Source organism: Patiria miniata, unplaced genomic scaffold (assembly GCF_015706575.1).
Source record: "Patiria miniata isolate m_02_andy unplaced genomic scaffold, ASM1570657v1 HiC_scaffold_14, whole genome shotgun sequence".
NCBI classification, from domain to species: Eukaryota; Metazoa; Echinodermata; class Asteroidea; order Valvatida; family Asterinidae; genus Patiria; species Patiria miniata.
Genome location: NW_024037052.1, coordinates 9,399,797 through 9,423,793, shown reverse-complemented (window position 1 = coordinate 9,423,793; position 23,997 = coordinate 9,399,797). Strand labels below are relative to the sequence as shown.

At 41.1% G+C, this 23,997-nt stretch overlaps 1 protein-coding gene across 1 annotated transcript; it reads left to right on the top strand.

Annotated features, from left to right (window-relative positions):
- The first annotated feature begins 16,344 nt into the window (after nucleotides 1–16,344).
- LOC119722022 lies at nucleotides 16,345–22,358 on the top strand. Its single transcript, XM_038191998.1, has 5 exons — nucleotides 16,345–19,100; nucleotides 19,359–19,543; nucleotides 19,800–19,965; nucleotides 20,317–20,438; nucleotides 21,827–22,358. The coding sequence occupies exons 1-5, from the start codon at nucleotides 19,091–19,093 to the stop codon at nucleotides 22,226–22,228; spliced, it is 885 nt and encodes a 294-aa protein (XP_038047926.1). The 5' UTR covers nucleotides 16,345–19,090; the 3' UTR covers nucleotides 22,229–22,358.
- The last annotated feature ends 1,639 nt before the right edge of the window (nucleotides 22,359–23,997 follow it).

The following is a 23,997-nucleotide window of genomic DNA, read 5'->3' as shown; positions in this document are numbered from 1 at the left end:
GGACTTAGGGTTCCATGGGCAAGTTCGCGTCTGGTCGATCCCAAGCAATCTGCAAACTTCTTTGAATATGGCAGACTGGAAGTTTGTGCCTTGATCACTGTGGGGTTCTTTTGGACAGCCATATCTGCAAATAAATTGCTCCACCAGAGTTTCTGCTATGGTCGGTGTCTTCTGGTCTGCATACGCCTCAATCCACTTCGTAAATGGATCTCCCACAACTAGTACATACGCATTGCCTCGGTCGCTCCTGGGCAGGGGGCCCATAACATCCAGAGCGATTCTCTCCATCGGTGCGCCAACAGTGTATTGTTGAAGGGGAGCTCGGGGTTTCTTGCCCGATGATTTCCTCCTTGCACACACTGTGCATTGTCGAACCTTGGAACGCACATCGGCCGATACTCCTGCCCAGTAGTACCTTTGTCGGACCTTGTGTAGGGTTTTGCGCACTCCTTGGTGACATGCCATTTTACTATCATGGAGTTCATCCAGGACACTTTCCCGCAGGCATGACGGCAAAATTACTTGCAACTTACATTGCCTTCCGTCATCTGTCTCAAAGCGTCGGCATAGAGCTCCCTGTTGCATCTTCAGCTGTTGCCACTGGGCCCAATATGTTTTGGTTGCTGCTGACTCAGTGGAGAGAGATTCCTACTCTGGTCTGTCCCCTCCATTCTCCTTAGCTCTGACAATAGGTCCAATCGTAGGATCACCCAACTGTTTCTTCCTCAGTTCCTTCAGCGTCCATCTTGGTGAGAGACTTATCATTCTAGTCCCACGATCTGCATGCACCCCTGTCGTCGATACGTTTTGTTGGCCATGACCTTCCCCTTTTGTCTCCTCCTGTTTTCCCTCGTTCCGAGGATCGCCAATTGCCGAATCTTCTGGGCAACTAATTCTAGGCATCTCCACCTGGTCCTTTTCGTTCTGCTCTATACCTCTTCCGCACTGCTTGCATGGCATGCGGGAGAGTGCATCTGCATTCTGGTGGACTCGACCTGGCCGATGTTGGATCGTGAAGTCGTACTCACTCAAGATCTCCATCCATCTAGCCAGTTGTCCTTCTGGGTCACGGAAGTTTAGCAACCATCTCAAGGCTCCATGATCGGTTCTGATTACAAAGTGTTGACCATACAGGTAATGCCGGAAGTGCTTGACAAATGTCACAACGGCCAGGAGTTCTCGCCTCGTGACGCCGTAATTCCTTTCTGGCTTTGACATAGTGCGGCTGGCATATGCAACGACTTTCTCCACACCATCATGTTTTTGGGATAGCACAGCTCCCAGGCCTGTGCTACTGGCATCCGTGTCTAGTACAAACTCTCCTCCTTCTTCGGGTAGACTAGTATGGGTGCTGATGTCAACTGTGTCTTCAGATTGCGGAAAGCAACCTCGCAGTCCTCTGTCCACAGGAACATCCGGTTCTTTTCCATAAGTCGGTGCAATGGTTGGGCAATCTTGGCAAACCCTTGAATGAACCGTCGGTAGTAAGAAGCCAATCCAATGAAACTCCTTACATCTTTGGTGGACCGAGGTGTTGGCCATTCCTCCACAACTCTCACTTTCTTGGGGTCCGTGGCTACGCCCTCACAAGATATCATATGTCCCAGGTAGGCTACCGATTGTTTGAAGAGGCTACATTTCTTCGGCTTTAGTTTGAGGTTGGCCTGTCTCAGCCTCCGGAAGACTTCCTCAAGTCTCCCTATCTCCTCATCCACCGTCTTGGCGAAGACCACGATGTCATCTAGGTACAGTAGTATGATCCCCCATCCATGGAGGTCTTTCTTCTCGTCCCGGACACCAGTGATGATTGCTTCATGCCCGGGTGGTATCCTTGTAGTCCTGTCTGCTCGCACTCGGCAGCTGAAAATGCTTGTCTGATCTTTTCCTTGTAAAGGAATTACATGCTCCCCAATCTTCAATTGCCGATGCCTCAAGTCCAGTACACTGCCAGTTGTCAGAAGGTAATTCATGCCGAGTATTCCTTGGTTTCTGATGGATGCAACCAAGACTTCCACCTCTGCTTTATATCCTCCAATTTGTATCTCCATCTGGGCACTTCCTTTTACTGGGAGTGGTTTCCCATCGGCTTGGCGAATAACTTCATCGACCGGTGTCAGTATTGGTCTGGCTCCTTGATCCATCAAGTTGTACTCTTTTGTGTCTATCAATGTCTCTGACGACCCAGTGTCTATTAGATATGGCAGTGGATGTGTCCCAATTTCACCCGGCACGAATACCCCATATGAAGCAACTTCACTTGGTAGTGGTACTAGGTGGAGCTGCTTCCTTGGAAGTTCTCCACCATCCTCTACTTTTTCTGGATCTGTATCACAGGTTTGGGGTCTTGTGTTGCCGACCTTCCCACGACCCCCTGGGTTGGTCCGGAGTCGTTTCCCGACGTTGCGCTGTTTTTCAGTTCAGGGCAGTTTCTCTTAAAGTGCCCCGTTTTTCCACAGTGGTAGCAGGCTAGTTTTTGACGCTTCTGTTCGAAGTCGGCTTGTTCAGGGCGCCGTGCGTCATTCTGCATTGCTTGAGTTAGCCCGGCCAACATCTGATGCACTTGCCTCAGTTGCTCCGACATTGCCCGTGTTTGCCTTTCGAACTCATCCCTTGAGACAATCTCCACTTGTCTTGTGACTCGATTGTTTCTGTCTGGGCGACCACCCTGGTTTCGCTGCCATTGTCTCTCCGCTTTCAGAAAAGACTCGGTCTCCAGCGCAGCTCTGATCGCCTCATCCAACGTCTTAGGGTGTGCTCTGAAGATCCCCGCTCTAATTTCTGCATCGGGTATGGCATCCACCAGATACCCTCGTGCCAGACGCTCTCTACTATCTCGGGGCAGCTCAGGATACGCCAGCTCCGTGAGTCGACGTATTCCCTGCCCCAGCGTTTGCAAACTTTCGTTTTCTGTCCTTGTTCTGCTCCTAAGCTCGGCTAAGTACGTTTCGGCTTGCTCACCAGGCCCATAACGTCTTTCTAGTCTTGCTGTTAGCTCCGCATAGGTCAGCACTTCTCCAGTAGCCCTGTCTCCCAGCACTTGCTGTGCTTGACTCTTGAGACTCGCTGCCAGGAAGAAAGCTTTGTCCTCTGCCGTCCAGCTATTTATAACTGCACATGACTCAAAATGAAATTTGTAGTCTCTCCATGGCACCACCCCGGCGAATCGATCCGGCACGATATTTGGCTTCCGATGAACTCTGCTGGTTTTTTCTGCCCCTGCAATTGCTGCTCTCTTGGGTGGATCCTGCCCCTTTTGTTCAGGCAGAGTTTTCTTTTCTCCCGGATCCACTGGTTTCCTCAGGTGCTGCCCTGTGCTCCTGACTTCTTCCACCACCCGCTGTGGTGCTGTGCACGTCTGATGTCCAGGCGCCTCTCCCAACCGCTGCTGCAGATTACACCTCGCATCAAACGCCGACTGTGGGGTGTTTAAGCTACCTGGCATTTCCCCTGGAGCCTGCATCCTTGGCCGGGCCGAAGGCCATCCAGACTCCACCAGACCATCGCTCGTTCCAGTAGGTCTCTGCCGTCGAACCTCTGCTGGTTCTACTCCACCCCAATCAGTCAAACTCCGGTAGACTGGCTGCTCTACCACCCCCGGTCCCCATGTCACTGGTGTTGACATGAATCTTGCCTGAGGAAAGGCCTCCGCTGTACTGACCGTAGGTGTCATCACTTCCCCAACTCTTCCGGTCTGTTGGAAGAGCTTTTGTGCCGTCTCTGGCTCCTGCGCCCTGATGCCAACACCCGGCATCCTCTCGGCAGATCTTGCCGGTGTCAATATAGGAGGCGATGGTGTTACCGCACGGTGTAGCCTAATGCTTGCTCTGCTGGTCACCCTGGCCGGTGTCGTCTCAAAGTATCCCACACTTTCTTCCAACATCCTGTCTCTGCTGTCCATTGTTGCTGTGACTAGTGGTTCTCCACGTCCACCCTGAATTCCGTTATCCCCAAATCACTGCTTCTGGTAGATCGATTCTGACCACTCTCACCCTGTGGTTCCTTTGGCTAGCTGTCCCGTCACTCTCAGTGGATCCCACCGCTGCCACCAATGTAACGTGCATCGCCTAGTCGGTCCCTTGCCTCTCTGGCCCAGTCCCGATGGAGTTGAAGCACCTGCGGTTGGAGGCCACAGCACCAAGTGACGAACAGCACTCCCAAATCTGCTCCACCAGGGGAAAGCGCTAACGCAACTAGTGTTTGGGATTTAGGGGATTGGGTGGATTAACCTGTGGTTTTGGGTGGATTAGCCTGTGGTTTGGGAGGTTGACCGGTGGCTCTGGGTGGCTGACCGGTGGCTCAGGGTGGCTAACCAGTGGCTTAAGTGGCTCAAGTGGCTCTAGTGGCTCAAGTGGGGGAGACTTACACCCTAATTAGTGACAATTAGACAATAAAACAGAGACAGGAGACTTCTTTGACTTCTTTGGTCCCACCAGTCGAAGAAGTGAGATTTATTCTCTCGAACTGTGCCTTTTATAGGCCAACATGGTCATATACATTCACATACAATAAATGCCCCTCATTACTAAAGTACACAGGGTACCTCAACCAATGAAAATGCAGTATTGCTTAGTAGATGACTTAAGCCACGCCCACTAACAGCGCTGGCCAATTAAATGCTGATGTTCTAGTATGAGTGACTGGGCACTAAATGTGGTGGGGGGGGGGGGGGTCAGATTCTGACAGCTCCCAATGGGGATAGTATTCACAAAGGGATAACTGGACCACTGGATAACTTGGTTCGGCTTGACTGAGACTTTATTTCTGTAAAGTGGAGGTCGAAGAACACCGACCGATGACGGAGGCGGGAGATTAGCATCAAAACAGCACATGAGAAAGAAAGGAATAAAATAAAGGGATCATAAGTACATTGTAAGGTGATCTAATGCTGGCACCGGAAAACAATACATTTAATTAAAGGGGGCAATGAACAGGTTATGACGAAAACCCAGCGATGAATCGGAAAATAGTTGGAACTAAAAGAAACAATTATTTCTTCAAAGTCACCCATGTAAACCTACATAATTTCTCTAATACAAGGGGAGTTCAATAAAGTGCATGTCGAGCAAGAAAATACATGTGTTACTAATGTCATATTCATAGCAGACCAGAAAGGGGCAGATAAAAATACATTATTGACAAAACAAAACCCATGTTTTTGTACTCATAAATTAGCACAAAGGACAATTTGGTCACACAATGCAAATTCAGAAAGTACAAAATTCTCTAAGGCAAAAATAAGGAAGGCACAAATATAGTCGAGTCCCATGTTCATTACAAATAAGGGTGTCTCAGTGCCACACTTCATCTCTTCAGGCATAATTACATGCATAAAGTACATTCAACTCATGGTTAGCGACTTCACTAAATAATGGGGACGCTATTTAGTAAACACGACCGAGCAATGAATTACAAAATATCTCGGAAGAGGGCGCTCTTTTACTGAGCAAAACCGAGCGATGAATTATCATAAAAACCTCGGAATTTGCTTTAAAAGACTCTAATGTTCCGGTCTGACATATCACCACAATTATCAAAGAATATATGCAAGACTATCATGTCAACTTTAGATTACTGACAAAAATAATAACTAGGAAAAGTTACGGCACTTTTTATCACCGAGAGGTCTCCATAGCAAGACAAACTGCGCAATAGTCGTAGCCTTGTTGCCATTTTGTGATTGGACGATAAACGACATTCGTTTGATGGTGTCTTCCTATCTCCAGTGCAAGTAGCTATGCTACAAGCGCGGTTGCAAGTAGCGCTGCTTACGCACCTAGGATCCGCACTCGGTATACAATACAATCATTTTTAGTGACGGTCTGTTATCATAAATGAACATCATAAAAAAAAATAGAATTTCAATAGAAATAGAAATGCAGGAAAGTGAATACGGAATTGAAGTGTTAAGTAATTAGTTCTTCCGGTCGCATCATCAGTCCTTTTAGATATATATTATAGGGAGGTACGTTTTTAAAAACTTCTTAACTATTTTCAAATTAAAACAATGATTGAAAAGAAAAGCAGGGATCAATTTAATACGCATAATATGTACATAAAATTAATAAATTTACATTCGTAAAATAATTTTTTTCAAAGAAAGCATGAATAAAGATGAATAAAATAAGTTCTTTTTAAAGAGAGAAGTAATTCTTCCATTCTCAAAATTTACGCACAAAATTAATGTCCAACGAATCATTGCAGATATCTTGCAATGTTCATTTAAATATCGAGATATATATACACAGAAGGGTTTTGTGAAATGTTTAAAAGTTTTTCCTATCCCCCTTTCTGTATCATTATGTGAACGAAATGTGTCACAGAAAAACCTGGTCTTGTGCGATGAACATGTACATGCGGCGCCCGTACGTGTACATGGTACCGTACGTCGTACTAGCGTACATGTGCATCAACGTCGTTAATTGTCCAATCACAAAATGGCAACAAGGCTACGACTATTGCGCAGTCAAGACAACTGGGTCGCCATCTTGGCCAAAGTTCGTAAAATGAAAACTCCCCAATGGCAGGGAAAATGCAACAGTTCACCCCATCTGCAATATCATAAATATTCCCTGGTCTTTCCGGTTTAAGGACATATGACATATTTAATTCAAAAGAAAAGAAAACTGCAAAAAATGTTACCTGTAAAGTGGCGGTCGAAGAACACCGACCGATGACGGAGGCGGGAGATTAGCATGACCCGCGTCCGCCCTCCGGTGGCGCCCTTCAGACTCACCGTAAAAGTTCAGACTATGCCTCGGGAGATGCCACCAACGGCTGAGCAACGGTCTACATAGAGGTGAAGTTTCTTTATACACAAAAAATGGAGAACTTACACAAGATTGATTATGATGAGGGATCATCCATGTAATAGTTTCAAATCCCAAATCTCAACTCCTTACATAAAGAAAAGTCACTATACAGTTCATGTTAATGTATAAAACGTATAGTTGATGATTCATCACACTGTATATCTTGCAACGTCCATCCCGCGAGCTCTCGTATTTTGGCTGTACCCTCTGCCATGACGGCAGCCGTTCCAAGGAAGTGCACTTCCTCTTACTTTTTCTCCCCAACTTCTATGTCAATTTCGCGGGTGTTTCACTCTTTGCTCTTTCTTTTAATAACATCCATTTTGATGAGTAGACGTTTAATAGGCACTCTACATGATTTTTTTTTACACCCCATACAGTCCTTATTCTCAACTGGGATGATAGGGCATGTCTTCAGCATTCCAAAACTGTTTTTCTTTTTGAAATCGGTCCATGGGTTCTTAAGATATTACAAATTAAACGGTGGAAAATTAGATGACAATTTGAACAAAGGTCAAAGGTTATCTTTTGTTTTTCTTTATAGAAACAAAGGCACCAGGAAATGAGCAAAATTACACAGTTTTTCTACCATATCTCTGTTATGGTTTATTCAATTCCTTCAATTTTTTTTCACAGCTGTAATATGGATGTTATTATCATATGGGAAGTAATTTTTTGATAATTTGATTAATTTAAATGGCTCATTTGCATAATTAATTGATCAATTATTGGAAAAATTGGCTTTTAGTGCATAAAAGGGGCTTATTTATAATCATTATTCACAAATTATAACAAGGTATAAACAGCTGACCAAAGTGGCAAGTTTTTTATGCAATACGAATACAAAGTTTTCTAATTTGCATAATTAATTAAAGTAAAATATCATTAAAATTGATTTCCATACACAAAATGGATTTATTGGTTATCTTTACTCAGCAACAATAAGGGATAACCAACTAACCGCTGTGAGTAACTTTGGATGCAAAATATTGATAGATGACTATTAATTTGCTTAACTAATTACTCAATGAAGTTTGTTAATGGCACCCCAAATGTGCTTATTGAAATTCCAATACATGTACAGTAGTTATAAATAAACTATATCAGTTTGATCACAATAAGTGGTTTCTTTTCAAATATATATGTAACTGAGAGTTTAGAAGTGCATCATTAATTAATTACATATCAAGGTTCGAAGCAATTAATTACATGCCATGGTGTGAAAAACATTCCATATTTTAGCTTAAGATTTGTGAATCGCACATTTTGAGGAAAATATTCTCTGCCCTCAAAAGCGTGTACATGTATAAACATGTTTAGTTTATAAATACAACTACCCCAGAATTAAATTTTACATTTTCATTATTTAGTTTTCATTTCAAGTCATCCACTGTTCAACACTCTAGTTTATCAGTTATAATCAAGTCACTTTTCTTTAAGTCCTTCAACAAGGGAAAATCTAAACTGACATCCTCTCCTGGTTCAAGGGTGTCTTCCTTGTAAGTGATGGTGAAAACTGTGTTAACTCCCTCTGCCAAACCCATCTTTGTTATCATGCCCTCATACCACTGCGGGGAACCAGATGGACTGATGCACTTATGTCTTACACCTTTGTTAAGTAACTTATGAGGACAATCAACCAAGGCTTGCAGGTAAGATTTTGAATGTTTAATGGCCCTTTTATCCCTCTCGTCCACAAGCCTTTTGCTTATTTCTCTTTTCTTTACTTCAAACAATTCCAGACGTGTCTGAGGAGTGGTGTAAGTAACTGCAGGTGAGTCACCTTTTGACGATGAGGCAAGTTGTGTGGGGTCTGAGGATATAAAGTTGTTCTACTGTACTACTGATATGAGGTGGTCTCTCATCTCCTCTTTCGTGAATACTTTCCGCTTTCCAGAAACAGCAGAGCTCAGCTGAAAAAATTCACGATGCTGAGAATTTGATTTGAGAACTTTCTGATGGAACAAAAGCTGCTTATGGATCTCTCGTCTCACTTCTTCATTGCCCATTGTCTCCACCATCTTTTCGTACTCTGCATTTATTCGATCTTCGGTAACCCAAACGCCACCTTGTTGAGTTATGTCACTTGTTTGCTTAAGAGTGTCACTACGGATTTTTGTTTCTTTTGCCTCACAAGCCCGATTCTTCTCCCGCAAACTTTCCCATCTCTGTTTTTGAATTTCGTTCAATCTGTCTCGATATTTCTGCAATACCTCTGGAGCATGCTTTCTTGCCAGATCCATGTACTTTTGTTTTGTTGATGGGTCTAAATTATCCAGCCATTGTACGGTCTTGTTGTTGCTCCACATCACTATGGCCTCAAGAGTTGTGGTTCGTGCTGATGGCTTCTGTCGCACCAACATGTCAAGGAGAGCAAAGTCTCGTTCTCCTATGAGGTTAGTGGCCGGAACATTAAAGAATTTTCCTCGACTACCTGACTGGGCTGCCAATATTTACCACCTGGAAGATTATCCTTGCACTGCCTTTCCAGGACTATCAAAATGGCACAGCATATTAACTCTAGAGCTTGTATGCACAAACTCTCCAACAGTACCTCATCAACTGGCTCCATCAGGCAATCATATGTCTTGTCTTTAATGACTACTGAACCTTCAAATGCCTCTTCTCCCCTTATCAGGCCGGATGGGTCGTCCTTCCACACATTCAACTGAACTTGAAGTTGATGAAGAGTGCCGTTAAGGGAAAGAATGTTGTCTGCAGTTTTGATTGCGTGCCAGAGGGGCTCAGTGATGACTTTGTGGACCAATCCTAGGGCTCGTAGTTCTGCCATGTGAATTTTTTCTTGGGCATCTTCATACACAGCCAGTATCAATTGATTGGCATCTGGCAGGAGCTGGATGAAGTTTACTATGTGTTTCTGGTGGAAGTAAGTTGAAGCTGCACATTCAAAAAGAATGTTTGCTTGGTTTCCAACATACTGTACTAGGTGATTTTTTACAGAGTACTCTTGAGAAATGAAGGTGGTAAATGCACCTTCCATCCCTGACTTGTCCGACCCGCGATGGTGGAAGGCCTTGCTTGCTGTGCGGACCAGTCGGGTGACACCAGCTTCGCTAGTTGTTACGGTGTGCGCATTTTTCCCAGATGTAGCAATGTCCTCAAAGGCCTTGAGTGTTTTGTTCACCTCTTCAGCAAAGTTTATCAGTGCATGCATTTTGCAATAAAACGTCCCAAATTCTGTCACAGACTTTTTGACTTCTGTAGGAAGAGTGTCCCATTTCTCAACAACTGCTGGCAACAGCTCTTCTCTGAGACACTGTATTTTTTCACTAAACTGTGGCATGGTGGGGCCCTGGTCGGTCATGGTTGAGGTAACCGACACTATCAACCTTTTGAAAAGGTCGTTCGGATCTTCATAATCCCGGGACATACCGTTATTTCGTTTTATCGTTTTGGATTTCCTCAAAAGAAAAACAGTAAACAAACCATTGACCGTTTTGTCGCTTTACAGTTTTGTAAAACGGTCAAACGGTATTAAGATAAATACGGTTTCTCTGTTTTATAAGTTTAATAAAATTCATTACAGCATAACGATCAATGATTTCTGTTTTACAGTTTTACACAAATAACTTTGAAAAACAGCAAAACGGTCAGTATTGAATACAGACTGTTTTTTTAATTTCATTGTCATAGTGAACAGTCCGTGGTGCATTTTGTGGTGCTGGGCAAGGGGGATGGAGGGGGACCATGCTTTACATGAAAAAGTGTTACCTCGGCATAATGTGAGGTGTGATTATTCCTGGCGTGACCCTGACCCCCTTCTCACGCGATGGTAATACAGGATGGTAATACGTTTGAAGAAGTTGCAGATATTTGAAGGAAATTGGAGTTCGGCGCGGCTCTTCAATAGCCAGTTCGAAAACTATGTCGTGAGAACGAAATGTGAGGAGGGTAATTTGGGTCCCAGGCAATGGCTCGATCCCATGAGGACGCATTAACATTCCTAAGTGCATTGCTTAATTACAGAACCTAAATCAAAAAATGGTCGACAGGACTATTGACCGTTTTTCATTGTCATGTTCTTGTAAAACAACACTCTGAAATGAAGCAACTGACCGTTTATCGCTTTCAACAATTAAGAAAACGACAAAAAGGTCATTGTTTTTTGTGACCTAATAATACCGTTTGACCGTTTTACAAAACTGTACTTAAAGCGACAAAACGGTCAACGGTGCGTTTACTGTTTTTGGTTTTGAGGAAATCCAAAACGGTAAAACGAAATAACGGTATGTCCCGGGATTCTTCATGGCTTGTGATGGCCAATTCTTCTGCTATGTCAATAACTCGTTCCTTAAAAGACTCCATGACAGCTGCAGTGTCAGAATGACCCACCTGTATCAAACCCATCGATCTGCTTGTACCATCAGCCAGGGTAACTTGAAAGTTTTGATACTTTTTATGGAACTTGGTGGTCCCGTCTCCATGTATTACATTGCCTAGAGCTGATTCTGGGGTGCTCTTTTTTATCGCAAGTCCCACTTTGATGTCAGCCAATACTTTTGCCTCAATGATCAATTTTGATATGGTAGACATTGACGGTAATCTCCCTATGTCCAAAGTTGTGAGCTTCGATATTGTTGCCTTTATGATTTTCCCTACCTTGCTCATAGAGACATTCATGGCAAGGAGTTCCATTATCAACTCCCTCACCTGGTCTGTGTACTTGCCATCTGCAAATGTCGTTATTTTCTCATCTTGGCACAGTGCCAGACACTCTTCCAACTCTCAAACTCGTTGATCAAGGGTGTGAATTCGTTCTTCATACTCGTCTTGTAATTTTGAAGGTGCCTGTTGCTGTTCCCGACATTTTACATCCCTGTACCAGATCTTTTTAATGAGACTTTTGTCACATTTTGCAGATTCCTTTTGTCGTCCTTGAGTCAAGCGTGATTGTTCTAACTTTGCTTTTGTCTGCATTAACTCCTCTTCGAGTTCTTTAACTGCAGTGGCTGATTTGTCTAGTTCTGACTTTAGAGCTGTAAGTTTCTTTTCTCTTCTTTGAATTCGTTTCATCACATTTCTGGTACTCAACTTGGACAGTTTACTGTTGGCTTCCAGAATTTTCTGTTCAAGGTTTTCGAGCTCTCTTGATTTGATGCCACATATGGATTTGTATGACGTAAGTTCGTCTCTCATCGGGTTGAACTTCGCTTGCACCTCTTCAAAACTGGCAAGAACTGATTTGTGTTGTTCTTGAAGGAGATTAAGTTCACTGCTTACCTCGTCAATAGTTTGCTGCAAGTCCTGGATTTGCTTTTTGCTGGCTGTTACCTCTTGTTTCATCTGTGTTGTACCTGTTTCTTGAGCAACTAATTCCTCCTTTAGATTTGATACCTGAAATTCTGACAAACTAAGTTTTTTTCACCATAGATTTCTTGTGGGCTCTTTCTTTATCCAAGGCCTGTCTTAAGCGCCTTTTCCTTGGTGTATCTGGTTCCACAAATTCTGTCTCCTTTAAGTTATGCAAGCTTTTTTCTTGAGTTTTACCCTTTTTTTCATTTTGTCTGATTTTCTTTACTTTTTTTTCCATAGACCTCATGTAGGCTACAACTACTTTAGTGCTTACATCTACACAGTGGCGTCACCAGACTTTTCAGTCTGGGGGGCACAGGGGGGGGGGGGCACCAGCATTTGATGGGGGGGGGGGGCACTTAGGTGGATACGGATCGCCGTCCTGGGGGAGGGGTCTAAGGGGAGGGGGTGCCCCCCTCCCCTTTGGAAAATTTTCGCATACGGAGGATGGGCTAGATGCAAAATGGTGCCACATTTGATGCTCATTTGAAGAAAATACGAATTACTGTGCTTCTTTGTCCTTATGAAAAACCAACTCTCATGATGGGAGTTAAATATAACAAAATATATATATATTTTTTTACCAACCCAAATCTCAGATGGGGGGGCACTCGGGGGGGCACTAGGTTTTCCAGGGGGGGCACGTGCCCCCCTGGCCCCCCCCCCCCCCCCCCTTGGCGACGCCACTGCATCTACATGTCCACTAAGCTTCTTTAAGATTTCGGCAACTGCTGACACGGACAGTCTCATTGTGCCCCCAGTGAGAAAGGACATCAACTCTAGCACTAGGCCACACTTGATGATCTGGAGGAGAGGAAGTTGCTGATCTTCATCCTGGATGAAGTGGCTTGATGAAAGGCCAGCTGCAGCAGCATATGGTCCAATTTCTGGATAGAAAAAATAAAGTGAATAATGCAAATTGAACAACTTAATCCATGACTGAGGGTTTAATGCCTGTGATAAGTTACTAATACTATTCTTTACTTGGTAGTTTTCGATAAAATATACTGCATACTGCTTGAAAAATCTACTGACTAATAGAAACACGAATGGATTTATTTAAGCTCCACATCATTTGCTGTAATTGGTTCCGCCATACCTTTGGTTAAAATTAAATGTGGAAAACACACTTAGGTTTCAGAGTACATTTCTTTACATTATCATATCATTACATGTATATCATTTCCAATTCACCGAACAATATTCTGGTTTTTCCAGTGCCATATCAAACATTTACCAAAAGCAAAAATATATCTTGTCAGGCGCTGTCAACACGATTTTTAAGAGTTGTAAGTGACAGATACTGGTTACTTCTGAAATCATTTGCACATTTTGCAAAAATTCTTAAAACTTACCATTGCCTCAAGTAGCAGATCCAGCAGCTCATGTCCCTGGTCATGTTGTAGCGGTGAGCCCTGTCCCTCCAGGTCTGCCATTCTTAGCTCCTCCTCGTCGATGTTCATTGGCTCCTCTGTCTGGGCATGCTGAATAGAAAGCAAAGACTTAACTTGTTTAAAAACAATACAAGTAAAGGGTCTTGGTCTGTGCCTTTGAAGTAGTTGTTCCATTCCCAAGAATTGCGAGTACATGCCACTGATGTAACACTGAGGCGCACTGCTGCCTCAATATTAAAAAAGAGTGCTGCAACATGTGAGCATGATTCACCAAGGCTGTACACCAAAGAAGAAAAAGCAGTGAAACAAAAATGTTATTGAAATTCAAACATCAGGTCAAAATCTGTAACATATTATATTCTGAAAAAAAGTCCAATGTTTTTTTAATTGTAAAATAATTTGTAATCCCCCTGCCATATAAAAGGTGACAGGCAGGCCTACATGTACTTTGTTTATGAAAAAAAGACTGCCAATTTTTGAGGATCCATAAAAGGATCTAAGCCGCTCCCCCACTGAGTAAAACATTGGTCATAATGTTTGCCAACTTAAACCTCAACAAAAATTAATTATTGTATTTCAAAACTAGATGAAACTTACCCCGCCATGCATGTGCAGTGAGCGGCTTGAACTGCTCCATCCCTGCACACAGCTACCCAAGGTTGATGAGAAGGATCATTGGCTCTTTGAGAAAGTCCCACATCAGCTTGGAAGACCATGAAACCAGTTGGAGACTTGAGGTGATAAATGGTCATTACAAACCCAGCAGTGAAGTATCTTTGAGTTTCGAAGGACTTGTATGCGTGTACAATATCAGCATAGATGTCAGCATACATGTGCTTCACACTACAGTTCAGCATCAACATGAAATCTGTGCTGGTGCTTAGTGCGGAATAGGGTCCAAAGAACACCGGTGCTAGGGCCTACGGAACACTTCCTCCAGCTCTGGTGACCCGTGAACACAGCAGTTTCTACCTTGTAGGAGAAACAAGTGATGTCGTGGTAGCTCGCTGTAAATTCAGTCGATCAGTTGTAGTGTTTGCAAATGATTTGTAGCTATGGCCTGTTTTAAATGACTAACTCTGAAAACACGACCTAAAGAAAAGACCACTGTCAATGGTGTGAGGCAGTTTAAGCAAAGTTCAATGGAGAGACTGTGGTAGTCAAGCGACTAAAAAGTAAAAAACCATCAGATGTTGCAGTGTTCATCAAAGAAGGGAGGCTACTACAATATCTGGTACATGATAATATTGTTACTCATCAAGGGAAGCTGTGAATCTCTACACAGTTAAAAAAAACAATGTGTTCATTTACAGTCATTTCTATTGTCAATTGGCATTACAGGAGTTACTGTTTGTGCACAGCACATTCTACTTGTTTTTTACTCTGTATATTAACAGCAGATTGTACTGTATTTGGTTTGTACACCTACAGGGATTCCACTGTTTTGCCACAAGGATCTAAGCGTTACGATTTTGTAACATGACAGCAAGTTTTCTGTTACAGTTTTGTCCCATAACAACTCCTCTGTTCAAGTACAACTCTCTGTAGCTGAGCGAAACAACATTTCTGTTTCTTAACAGTGGTTATTTGTTTGTGTGCATGCAAGTGTAGATTAAAAACACCCCCTGAAGGGTTCCAACCGACTCCCCCCCCCCCCATCCCCACACTACCCCCTTTTAGTATGCGACACAAGTAATCTTTTTAATGTTAACACATTAAAAATTGATTGTCAACTCTTCATAAATCACACAAGTTAAAACATTGAATTTGGGAACAGGAATTTAAGTTACAATGTAGGTAAAAATATTTTTCAAATGCAGCCTGCAGTAGGCCTAAATAATCTTAAATAAGCAAGAACAAGTTCATAGGTGTATATTAATCGCTTGAATCAATGTATTACTTTAGAAAAGTAAGCACATGTGGTAATGCCAATAATTGCACTATTAAAATTATTTATAGAAATTATAAAATAAATAATCTCATTTTTAATGAAAAAGCCCTCTCCTTTTGAAATTAAATTAATTTTCCCGAATTAATTTGATAAAGACCACAGCTTTTTAATGTTTTATGAGTAGGTCTACACATACAATCAACATATATGCACCTCCAAATTCCATCAGTTTTAGGTAAACCCAAGGGCGGAACCCAATTTGTTTTATTTAGTGAGATCACTATAAAGGCAGACACTGCGTACACTACCATCTTTTCCTAAAAAAAAATTGTCAAATAGTCAGAAGTTGCCAGAAATCGCACCACAGAGCATTTAGAATCCCAAAAAATTTGGGGCCCTGGCGGGCCCGAACCCCACGCCGTAATTTTTTGAGCCACTTTTTGGGGGACCGAATTTTTTTGGGGGGCCCCCCAAAAATGTTCGTTCATCCGTGGATCCGCCCTTGGGTAAACTCAGTAATTTTCCAAACAATTAATTATGCAGTTGTCAAAAGTAATTTTAAAAATGCATCTGAGCTCAAGAACAAACATTAGACCGAGAAAAGTGTGACTGAAAAAAGACCCATAAATTTAAACAAGTACACTGTTAATTAAGGCAGTTACTGTTTACACATTCCATTTCTCTTCAAAGTCTTTGAACCTGGAGCAGGGACGTACAACTTTGAAGTTGGGTCCACCTTGGACATTCTTCTCACGCTGTGAGCCTCTGTCAGGTCTGATCTGGAATAAGAGTCTGTACAACAACAAAGAAAATATTCATTAGAATTTCAACTGTACCTTTAATAAATCAGGTTAGTTGCGCATATTAAGTTTTCCTCAGATATCATCAGTACTGATGAGCTTCAAATACACAAAGTTACTTACTGGCACAGTTACCCTAACAAAAGTAAATGGGAAATCATGTGAAAAGTGACATCTTGCTATTAAGAACCAATGAGGTGTCCGTAAATACGGCTCAAAATTAGGCGAATGGTTGCCTAATGTGGGGGACCTTAACAAGTTCAAGGATATCCCCCAAAATAACGGACTTGTTGTTTACATTTATTTTGTTTACGTCAAAATGTTTTCTTACCAATAATTTACCAATAAAACGAAAGCCTTGAACAAGACTGAAAATTCACCTTTGCACAAATTCAAGAGTTGCTGCGGCTTCCACTGGATACTGCAAGTTGAACACATAGAAAGTTGCAAACCAGAGTTCGATACCCTGGATGAAGCTTGTGGTGTGGACCAAAGTATTCCCCTCCACATAGACCGCAAACTTTGTGCTTAAGAAAGGGTTGCTGCCTGCCACAGAAACAACATTATTTCAGGGGCAAAAAACAACAACTTTAGGTGCAGAGTAAATTGGTGTTGTCTAACTTGTGAGTTATAATTCAGTAAAGTAGAAATACAAGTGTTAACTTATATTTCTGGGGTTTTCCTCTCATGGGGACGTTTGACCATAAAGGTGATTCCTTGTACAATGCATTTGGAAGCGTAGAAAAAAATTACTGATCAATGAAAGGGTTGTTGTTTGACACAAAGATAAACTTAATATGCTCCAGTTCTTTTGGTAAGAAATTTAAACAAAATTATAAATTAAGATATGAAGTCTTTATTTGAGGTAAAGAAATCTTATCAATATATTATGGTGAAAAAGGAGCTAACGTTCAGAATCATTTGAAGTTAAAACAACTTGAAAACATTGAAACACAAAGTTATGAAAGCAAAGCAAATTCTATAGATGGGAAAGCTTAGGATACAGGGTTGACATACATGACAAGAGGAACAGAGAAGAACAAAGAGGTGGCTACAAGAAAGTACAAAGGACAAGGCTTGTGGAAACTGGGAAAAGATCAGAAAGACGGACCGTATAGTGAAGTGAAAGTTTTAAAAAGGTTCCTGAAAAATAACACCTTGAAATTCATTGGCTGTGGTAAAATTGAAAAGTAGGATTGTGGGCCTTGGCAGTAATGGCAATGAATGGAAAGGGGGCTCATGATATAAACTGAAGCACATATGAATATTGACGTAGCCAAACTTTTTAACATTGTTGTTACAATTAAGCAAAATTCAAAACAACATTTCTGCTTCTTGCATTTTAACTTTCTTTCCTTTTATTAGCAACAGGTTTATTCCACTGAATATAGAAAATGCAATACACAAGCAGAGTCAGAAAATAATTTAAAAGAATGTATTATAAGCCTATAGAGTTGATAAGTCATAAGGTTTGCTTTTCTGTGACGTCCAAATAAAACACCCTATCCAAAGTTACTCCTTACATAAGAAACAAGTATTTTACCTGCATATACATGTACCAGCACTGGTGTATGCACATCTATGCCTTCATAATCTTCAGTTGTTGCTGTTTCCTTGCATAAAATGAACAGTTATACATATACTTACAACAGTGTTTCTAAAGATTAATACCCACAATGTGTTACCTTATAAATTGTGCAAATCAAATATGACTGTACCCTTAAGGATACATGCTTCTGCACGATTCATATATTTTAGGATCTAAATGAATCCTTAACAATCAAAAGTGGGTTGGTGAAGCCAAGATTTGACAAACATTGTTCATTTAAACTGACAGTGCTTTATCTACATGTCTTTCTTAAAAAAAATTCTGCTTTGTCTCTTGTAATGAGTCACGGCTTTTTACCCAAAAATGTGATAAATAGAGTGCAACACTGGTTACCTGAAATCCCTTGATGAAGAACTCTTTGTCCTGTGCAAAGTAGTGTGGAAGGGTGTAAAAGTGTCTGAGAGGTTCATGATATCTTTGCAGGGTCATTTCTCAGGTTTTTAATGCTATTATAAGCTGATCATTCTCTTCATTGTAGGACACTACTGAGGATTCTCAGTGTGGAAGGGTGACGACTGCTGCAGCCTGGGAGACAACATGTGGAGAGTATCCCAGGCCCATCAGGTGCTTGAGAGACAGGCAGTTCACCATCACTGTCACAGCACATGCCAGGGACATCTCCACCTCTGAAGAGACAAAAGGCTATGCTCTTTCTAAGTGTTTGATCCAATTTCTATTGTAAAATGTAAAATTTGTATTTTTCTTTGCATTTCACTGATATCGTTATGTATGGGCCTAGAGGAATATTCCTCCATGGTATGGGTAATGTACCGGGTAATCAACATACTTCTAAATAAAGTCTTCAAAGATTATCTTTGTGAGTGCAAGTCAACAAGATCTCTTTAAAACTGATGGCATTGTCTTGCTAAGGTATTTCTTATTAATAACAAATTGACTTAGGAGGAGTCAGCTTTGATTTATTTTAAATTGAATGACAGAAACTACATTACCATTGTTAACTTCACTATGTGCACATCCAAACACTTTGATATTTACAATAATGATCATTAATGAATAAAATATCTCAATCAAAATTTCAATCATAGTGTAAAAGTGTCTGAGAGGTTCATGATATTTCTTTGCAGAGTCATTTCTCAGGTTTTTAATGCTATTATAAGCTGATCATTCTCTTCATTGTAGGACACTACTGAGGATTCTCAGTGGGTCAGCAGATGGAAGGAGTGTTACTGACAACATTGAGAAGACTGCACTCCTTACGAAATGTGACGAGCACAACATGGTGAAGATTTTGGTCTGATATATGATTGCCCGTCATGGCAAAAAGTAAATATAAACCTAATAATTGTAGTTCAGTTTTGCTTTGTATAGACTTTATGCATTGCAGGTACCTCAGAGGGCCTATTTTTAATGAATACCTAACCATTACCCTAACTCCTTATTTGGTGCTGTAGGAGTGCACACAGAAGACCCTGGTTGCTGCTAATAATGTTTTTTTCCCACCCTCCCTTTTATTTAAAATTACATGAACCAACGAAAATGTGGAATGTATAAAGATTAACAAACCAAATCCTACATCCATAGCAAAAAGGATCACCAGTCAAAGGTTGAATGGCTCAAAGATAATGTGGAGCCTGCTGACAAGGTACAGGAGTACATGGAGGTACATGTATGTGACAGCTGACTACCAAAGAGATTGGATCAAGAATAAGGAGAGAACTGTGGCCGAGATTCTTCAGGAATTCCCAAGACTATTGGACAGTAACATGGTAAGATGTTTTCTGTTGATAAATCAGATTAGTTGTAATTTCGAGTCATGGACTAGTATTGGAGTCACCAGACATCAAGTCGAGTCCGAGTCCCCCAAGTCTTCCAGATAAAACAAATGAATGCACTAGAAAATGAAAATGCTGGCCTTTGACATGGATATAGAGGACAGTGCACACAAAGTTTGTAGGATCTTTGAAGATAGGAGTGTACATGCAATTTTCTTGATGTATATTTTCTCCCATATTTTCACTGTAGATTGAAGAGGATTATCGTTTGGCGTACCCCTTATCAACTGACAGTCTGTACAACAGATGGAGTGCCATGGTCGACCCTATCATCGAGTATGGTACAAGAATGTGCCCTTTGTGGAAGGAGACATTGGAGCTTCCACAAGATATGACCCTGGACAAATTGACAAAAGGTATGGGTCACAAGTTTGAAATCGACAGTGCCAAGAAATGTCCAGACAGCAGTGGCCACCACTACTACCAATCACCTGGATAGCATTTTGCCTTTTTTCTCTGAATATTTGAAAGTGCCAGCACAACCGGTACTAGCAAACCAGTGCACCCCCCCCCCCCCCCCCCCCCCCGGCTTCACCTGTGTTATTATGGGTGTGGCGTATATTTCTTTTACTGACAAAAATAATGGATAGACAACTGATCATAACAAGTGTTTATTAAGGCTGGAGACTTTCATCTTTTTTGTCTTTTTTTTTTTTAGCTCTAATGACCACTTGCTCTACATATTTTTCTGTCCTTCATTCTCATAGATCAGAAGTCCATTTTGGCTTTGATCATCGTGCCTGTCGTCTTTGAGGGGAATTCCAAGAAAAGAGCTGCTGGGAGAAGCACTATCAAAGATGTAGTTGGATTTTTCATTGACAGGTATTGGGTAAGTGGATGTTACATTTCTCTAAAAACAAGCAACACTTGCTTTGGTCTTCTTCCTATCTCCGTTTCCAGGGTATTCTTAATTTAAGACTTTACAGGATGTCTGAAAAAAATGTCAATCTGGAGGATGCAAAGAAATTATGAAAAAAGACAATTCTAATTCATTTATAAAGTTGAGCCCAATCGTTTTTCTTTCTTTTGTGAAGTCTTGTTGGATTTGGTTCAGTGGTTTTGAAACAAAGACCCAAAAAGTGGCAAATTCTGAAAGTGAGTAATTTGGATGGTGTTTAAATCTCACCCTCTCGCACAAAACTGATGAAAATCACTCCATAAAATTTGTTATGCTTTGTTCACATGATCTCAAATTTTGGTTTAATTCAATGGGAAAACAACAGAGTCATCAAAAGTGTTTTTTTTTAAGATGTAGGGTATGTATTGTCAAAGTTGGAATGGAGCAAAAGGGAGTGGTGTTTACATAATAGGCTTTGTTTCAAAACCACTGAACCAAATCCAACAAAAACTGTACACAAGAAAGAAAAATGAATGGGCTCTCCAGTTTAATTTGAAAATGTCTTCATCAATTACAAGAATTCTGTATACCCTTCCAAATGGACCTTTTTTGGGGGGGGGGGACACCATGTACATGTACTTTAAAGTGGAGGTACATCATTTGTAAACATAAAAAAAAAAAATGATAAAATTATCACAAAATATCTTATTGCACCCTTAGGAAATGAGAGCCTAAAGCATCCTGTAAATCGTGGCTCCTGGTGTGCTGACATTTTCAATAAAGCTGTATTTTTCAAATGCTGGTCGGCCAACCAGCTTTAGAGAAAACCGATTTTTTTTTTGTCTTAAAAAATGATCCTATTTTTCAAAGTTAGTTATTCTGCATATTCTTTGCATTTAGTTACACACCTGTGAAGGGGTACAACCTGCTAGGCTGATTGTCTGACCTTAAAATTTCCCAACATCTATACATTGCTCCTTAAGTGTGGGTAGTTTAAGTGGGGTAGGGAACCAGACTATAGGAACATGATTGGTTTCCTTGGTTTTTCCAGCCAGCCCAAAGCATGAAACAAGTCAGTTAAACAATATTTGCTAAACCATACTCCTTCCAATCCATTTATTTCTGAAAATTACAGCAAAGGCAAATGTTAAACATTCCCTTTAAGTGTCTGGTTTCAACTCTTGAAGATTTAACCTATATATAAGCTCCTTCGTTAGTGGATTCAGTGTGAGTGCATGTAAGGTAAGCTTTGGTATTTTGGTTTTGAAATGAATGCTCTCAGCTTGTATTTGAAAAGTCATCTGTAGGGAGTGTTGAGAACTAACGTTTTTCAAGAAGATTAGATAGCAAGAAAACAAACTTCTTTTATTATTCTGCAGGATATCATCAACATGCCGCAGTACCTAAAGGAGGTTGATCCAAAGACTCATCCCCAGCCGTTTGTACTGTCACTGAGCAGTGCGATTCATCTGGAATCCAGAAATGCCTTCATCATCATTGAGAAGCAAGCCATACCTCAGCCATCTATCCTGAAAGCAGTTGATGTGTGCTACAAAGCGCACTACATACTGGATTGTGAGTACCAGGGGGCATGGACTTTCTTTGAGAAGTGCGTATACCAGAGCCAATGCTTCGCTGAGAGGCGTATGGGCTTACCTTGCACACAGAAATGTTCTCTAAACACTGCAGCAGACGTGCAGTGCACACAACATGTATTTTCTTGTATTTTTAAGGCTACCAGACGAGTTTGGATAAGTAGTAGATGTTTCAACTTGTTTTGAAACAGACATGTTGTAACATGCCATATCTCCTCAAGACTCTTTTCAATAAAAAAAACCCTGCAAGGTGTGTTAAGGTCTTGTTGAGGAGAAATTATTTGTTTGTTAATAAAAAGAAGAGGGAAAAACAAAACCTTTTTTGTAGAGTCAAATTATTACAACGTCTATGCTTTCCAACTGTTGGAAAAGAAATACCCATTTTATGGTTAGATCAAGTGCCAACAATTGAACTTTTACAATAGATTCATGGAGGTGAATAAGAATTCACCAAGTTGTCATAAGCTGGATACATAGTTGCCAAATTATTTGATAGCAAGATACCAACTATTAAGCAGATGTTCTGAAATTCTCCCAACAAATGAGGAAAAGTGATTAGTCAACAATTGTGTCACTTTTACTGCCAAATAAATAGGAAACCTATCATTACCGACCCTTCGACATACTAAGCCAACCGAAAGTTGGCAAGTACTAAATGACCAACTTTTGAGTAAGTCGTTTGCTTAATTATTTAGTAAAGACAAATGTACCAGCGAAGCATCATTGAACAGTTCAATCAGAACATACTAGCACATCCAAATGCTCCACATACTTCTGCTGCAGATCTACATGATGATGCCACAAATTAAACGCCTGCAGTTTCCTAAATCTGGCTATTGGACAATCATTGGTCGGTTTGAGCATGGAGCTCCATGGTTTGAGTGATGCTGAAGACATGGGTAGACATTTGGAAGCAAGTAGCCGAAGCAACCTGCAAAGCTGTAACTGAATTGCCCTCTGATTTGAACAAGATCAGAGATTGTACCCGTTATTATGAGGCACTAGAGTCCTTACAATTGATGAAGGCAAGTGGTCTCATCTCTAATGAAGTGGTGCTGTATGAGAGAATCGTCTCTGGCCGCTTTGTTTTCACTCCTGAAGGTCGTGACCTATACGCAGTGTGCCAACATCCGAGTCCTATGAGATTGTGTACTGTTTACCTGTGTCCCCTATGTATTTTTGGTTGGAGTTCTTTGCAAGTCCTATTTCATATTGGACACCCATCAAATGGGAGAAAGTCTTGCAGAAGATGGAAATAGCGTGCTTGCAATCTTTCCAGGAACAGATGCAGCTAACTGCGATTCCTCGTGTCAGTGGATATGGAACCAACTTGCTCAAGATGCCGTTAAAGATGAAGGAGATTAGGACATCAAAATGCACCCGACCTGTTCAGGTGAACAACAATTTGTTACGTGTTTGAAAAGATGTAGGTCTACATCGCAGGATAAAACCCAAGGCCGATAGTTTGTTAAAAAAAAAACCAACTAGTTGAACGTCAGTGTATAGCCAATGAGACTTGCAAAGTGAGTGTATTTCTGAGCTATTATGTTTTTGTATATTTATAAAGAGAACCCTGAAGAGAACCCCCCCATGAACTTATTTGTTGGAAGAATCATGTATATTTCACTATCTATTTAAATATGAAACACAAACATCAAATAAATTAGCCATTTTTTTGCCAGAGCCTCTATATAAGTTTGCCCTCTCTCCTTAGACAATGTTTCCCTCTAACGGTATTTCTAGATAAAATATATATATATATGCCGATTCTGCCCCTGTGAAAGTTCATGATCTCATGGACTTTGACGAAGGTTCATATCTTTCAACAGTTCATCATAGAAGTCTTTCAACTGACCTGATGAACTGTAATGAATGTTCATGAACTTCTTGTGCAGTTCATGAACTCTGCTGAACTGAAATCTTGATTGATGAAAATTTGATGAACATTCATGACC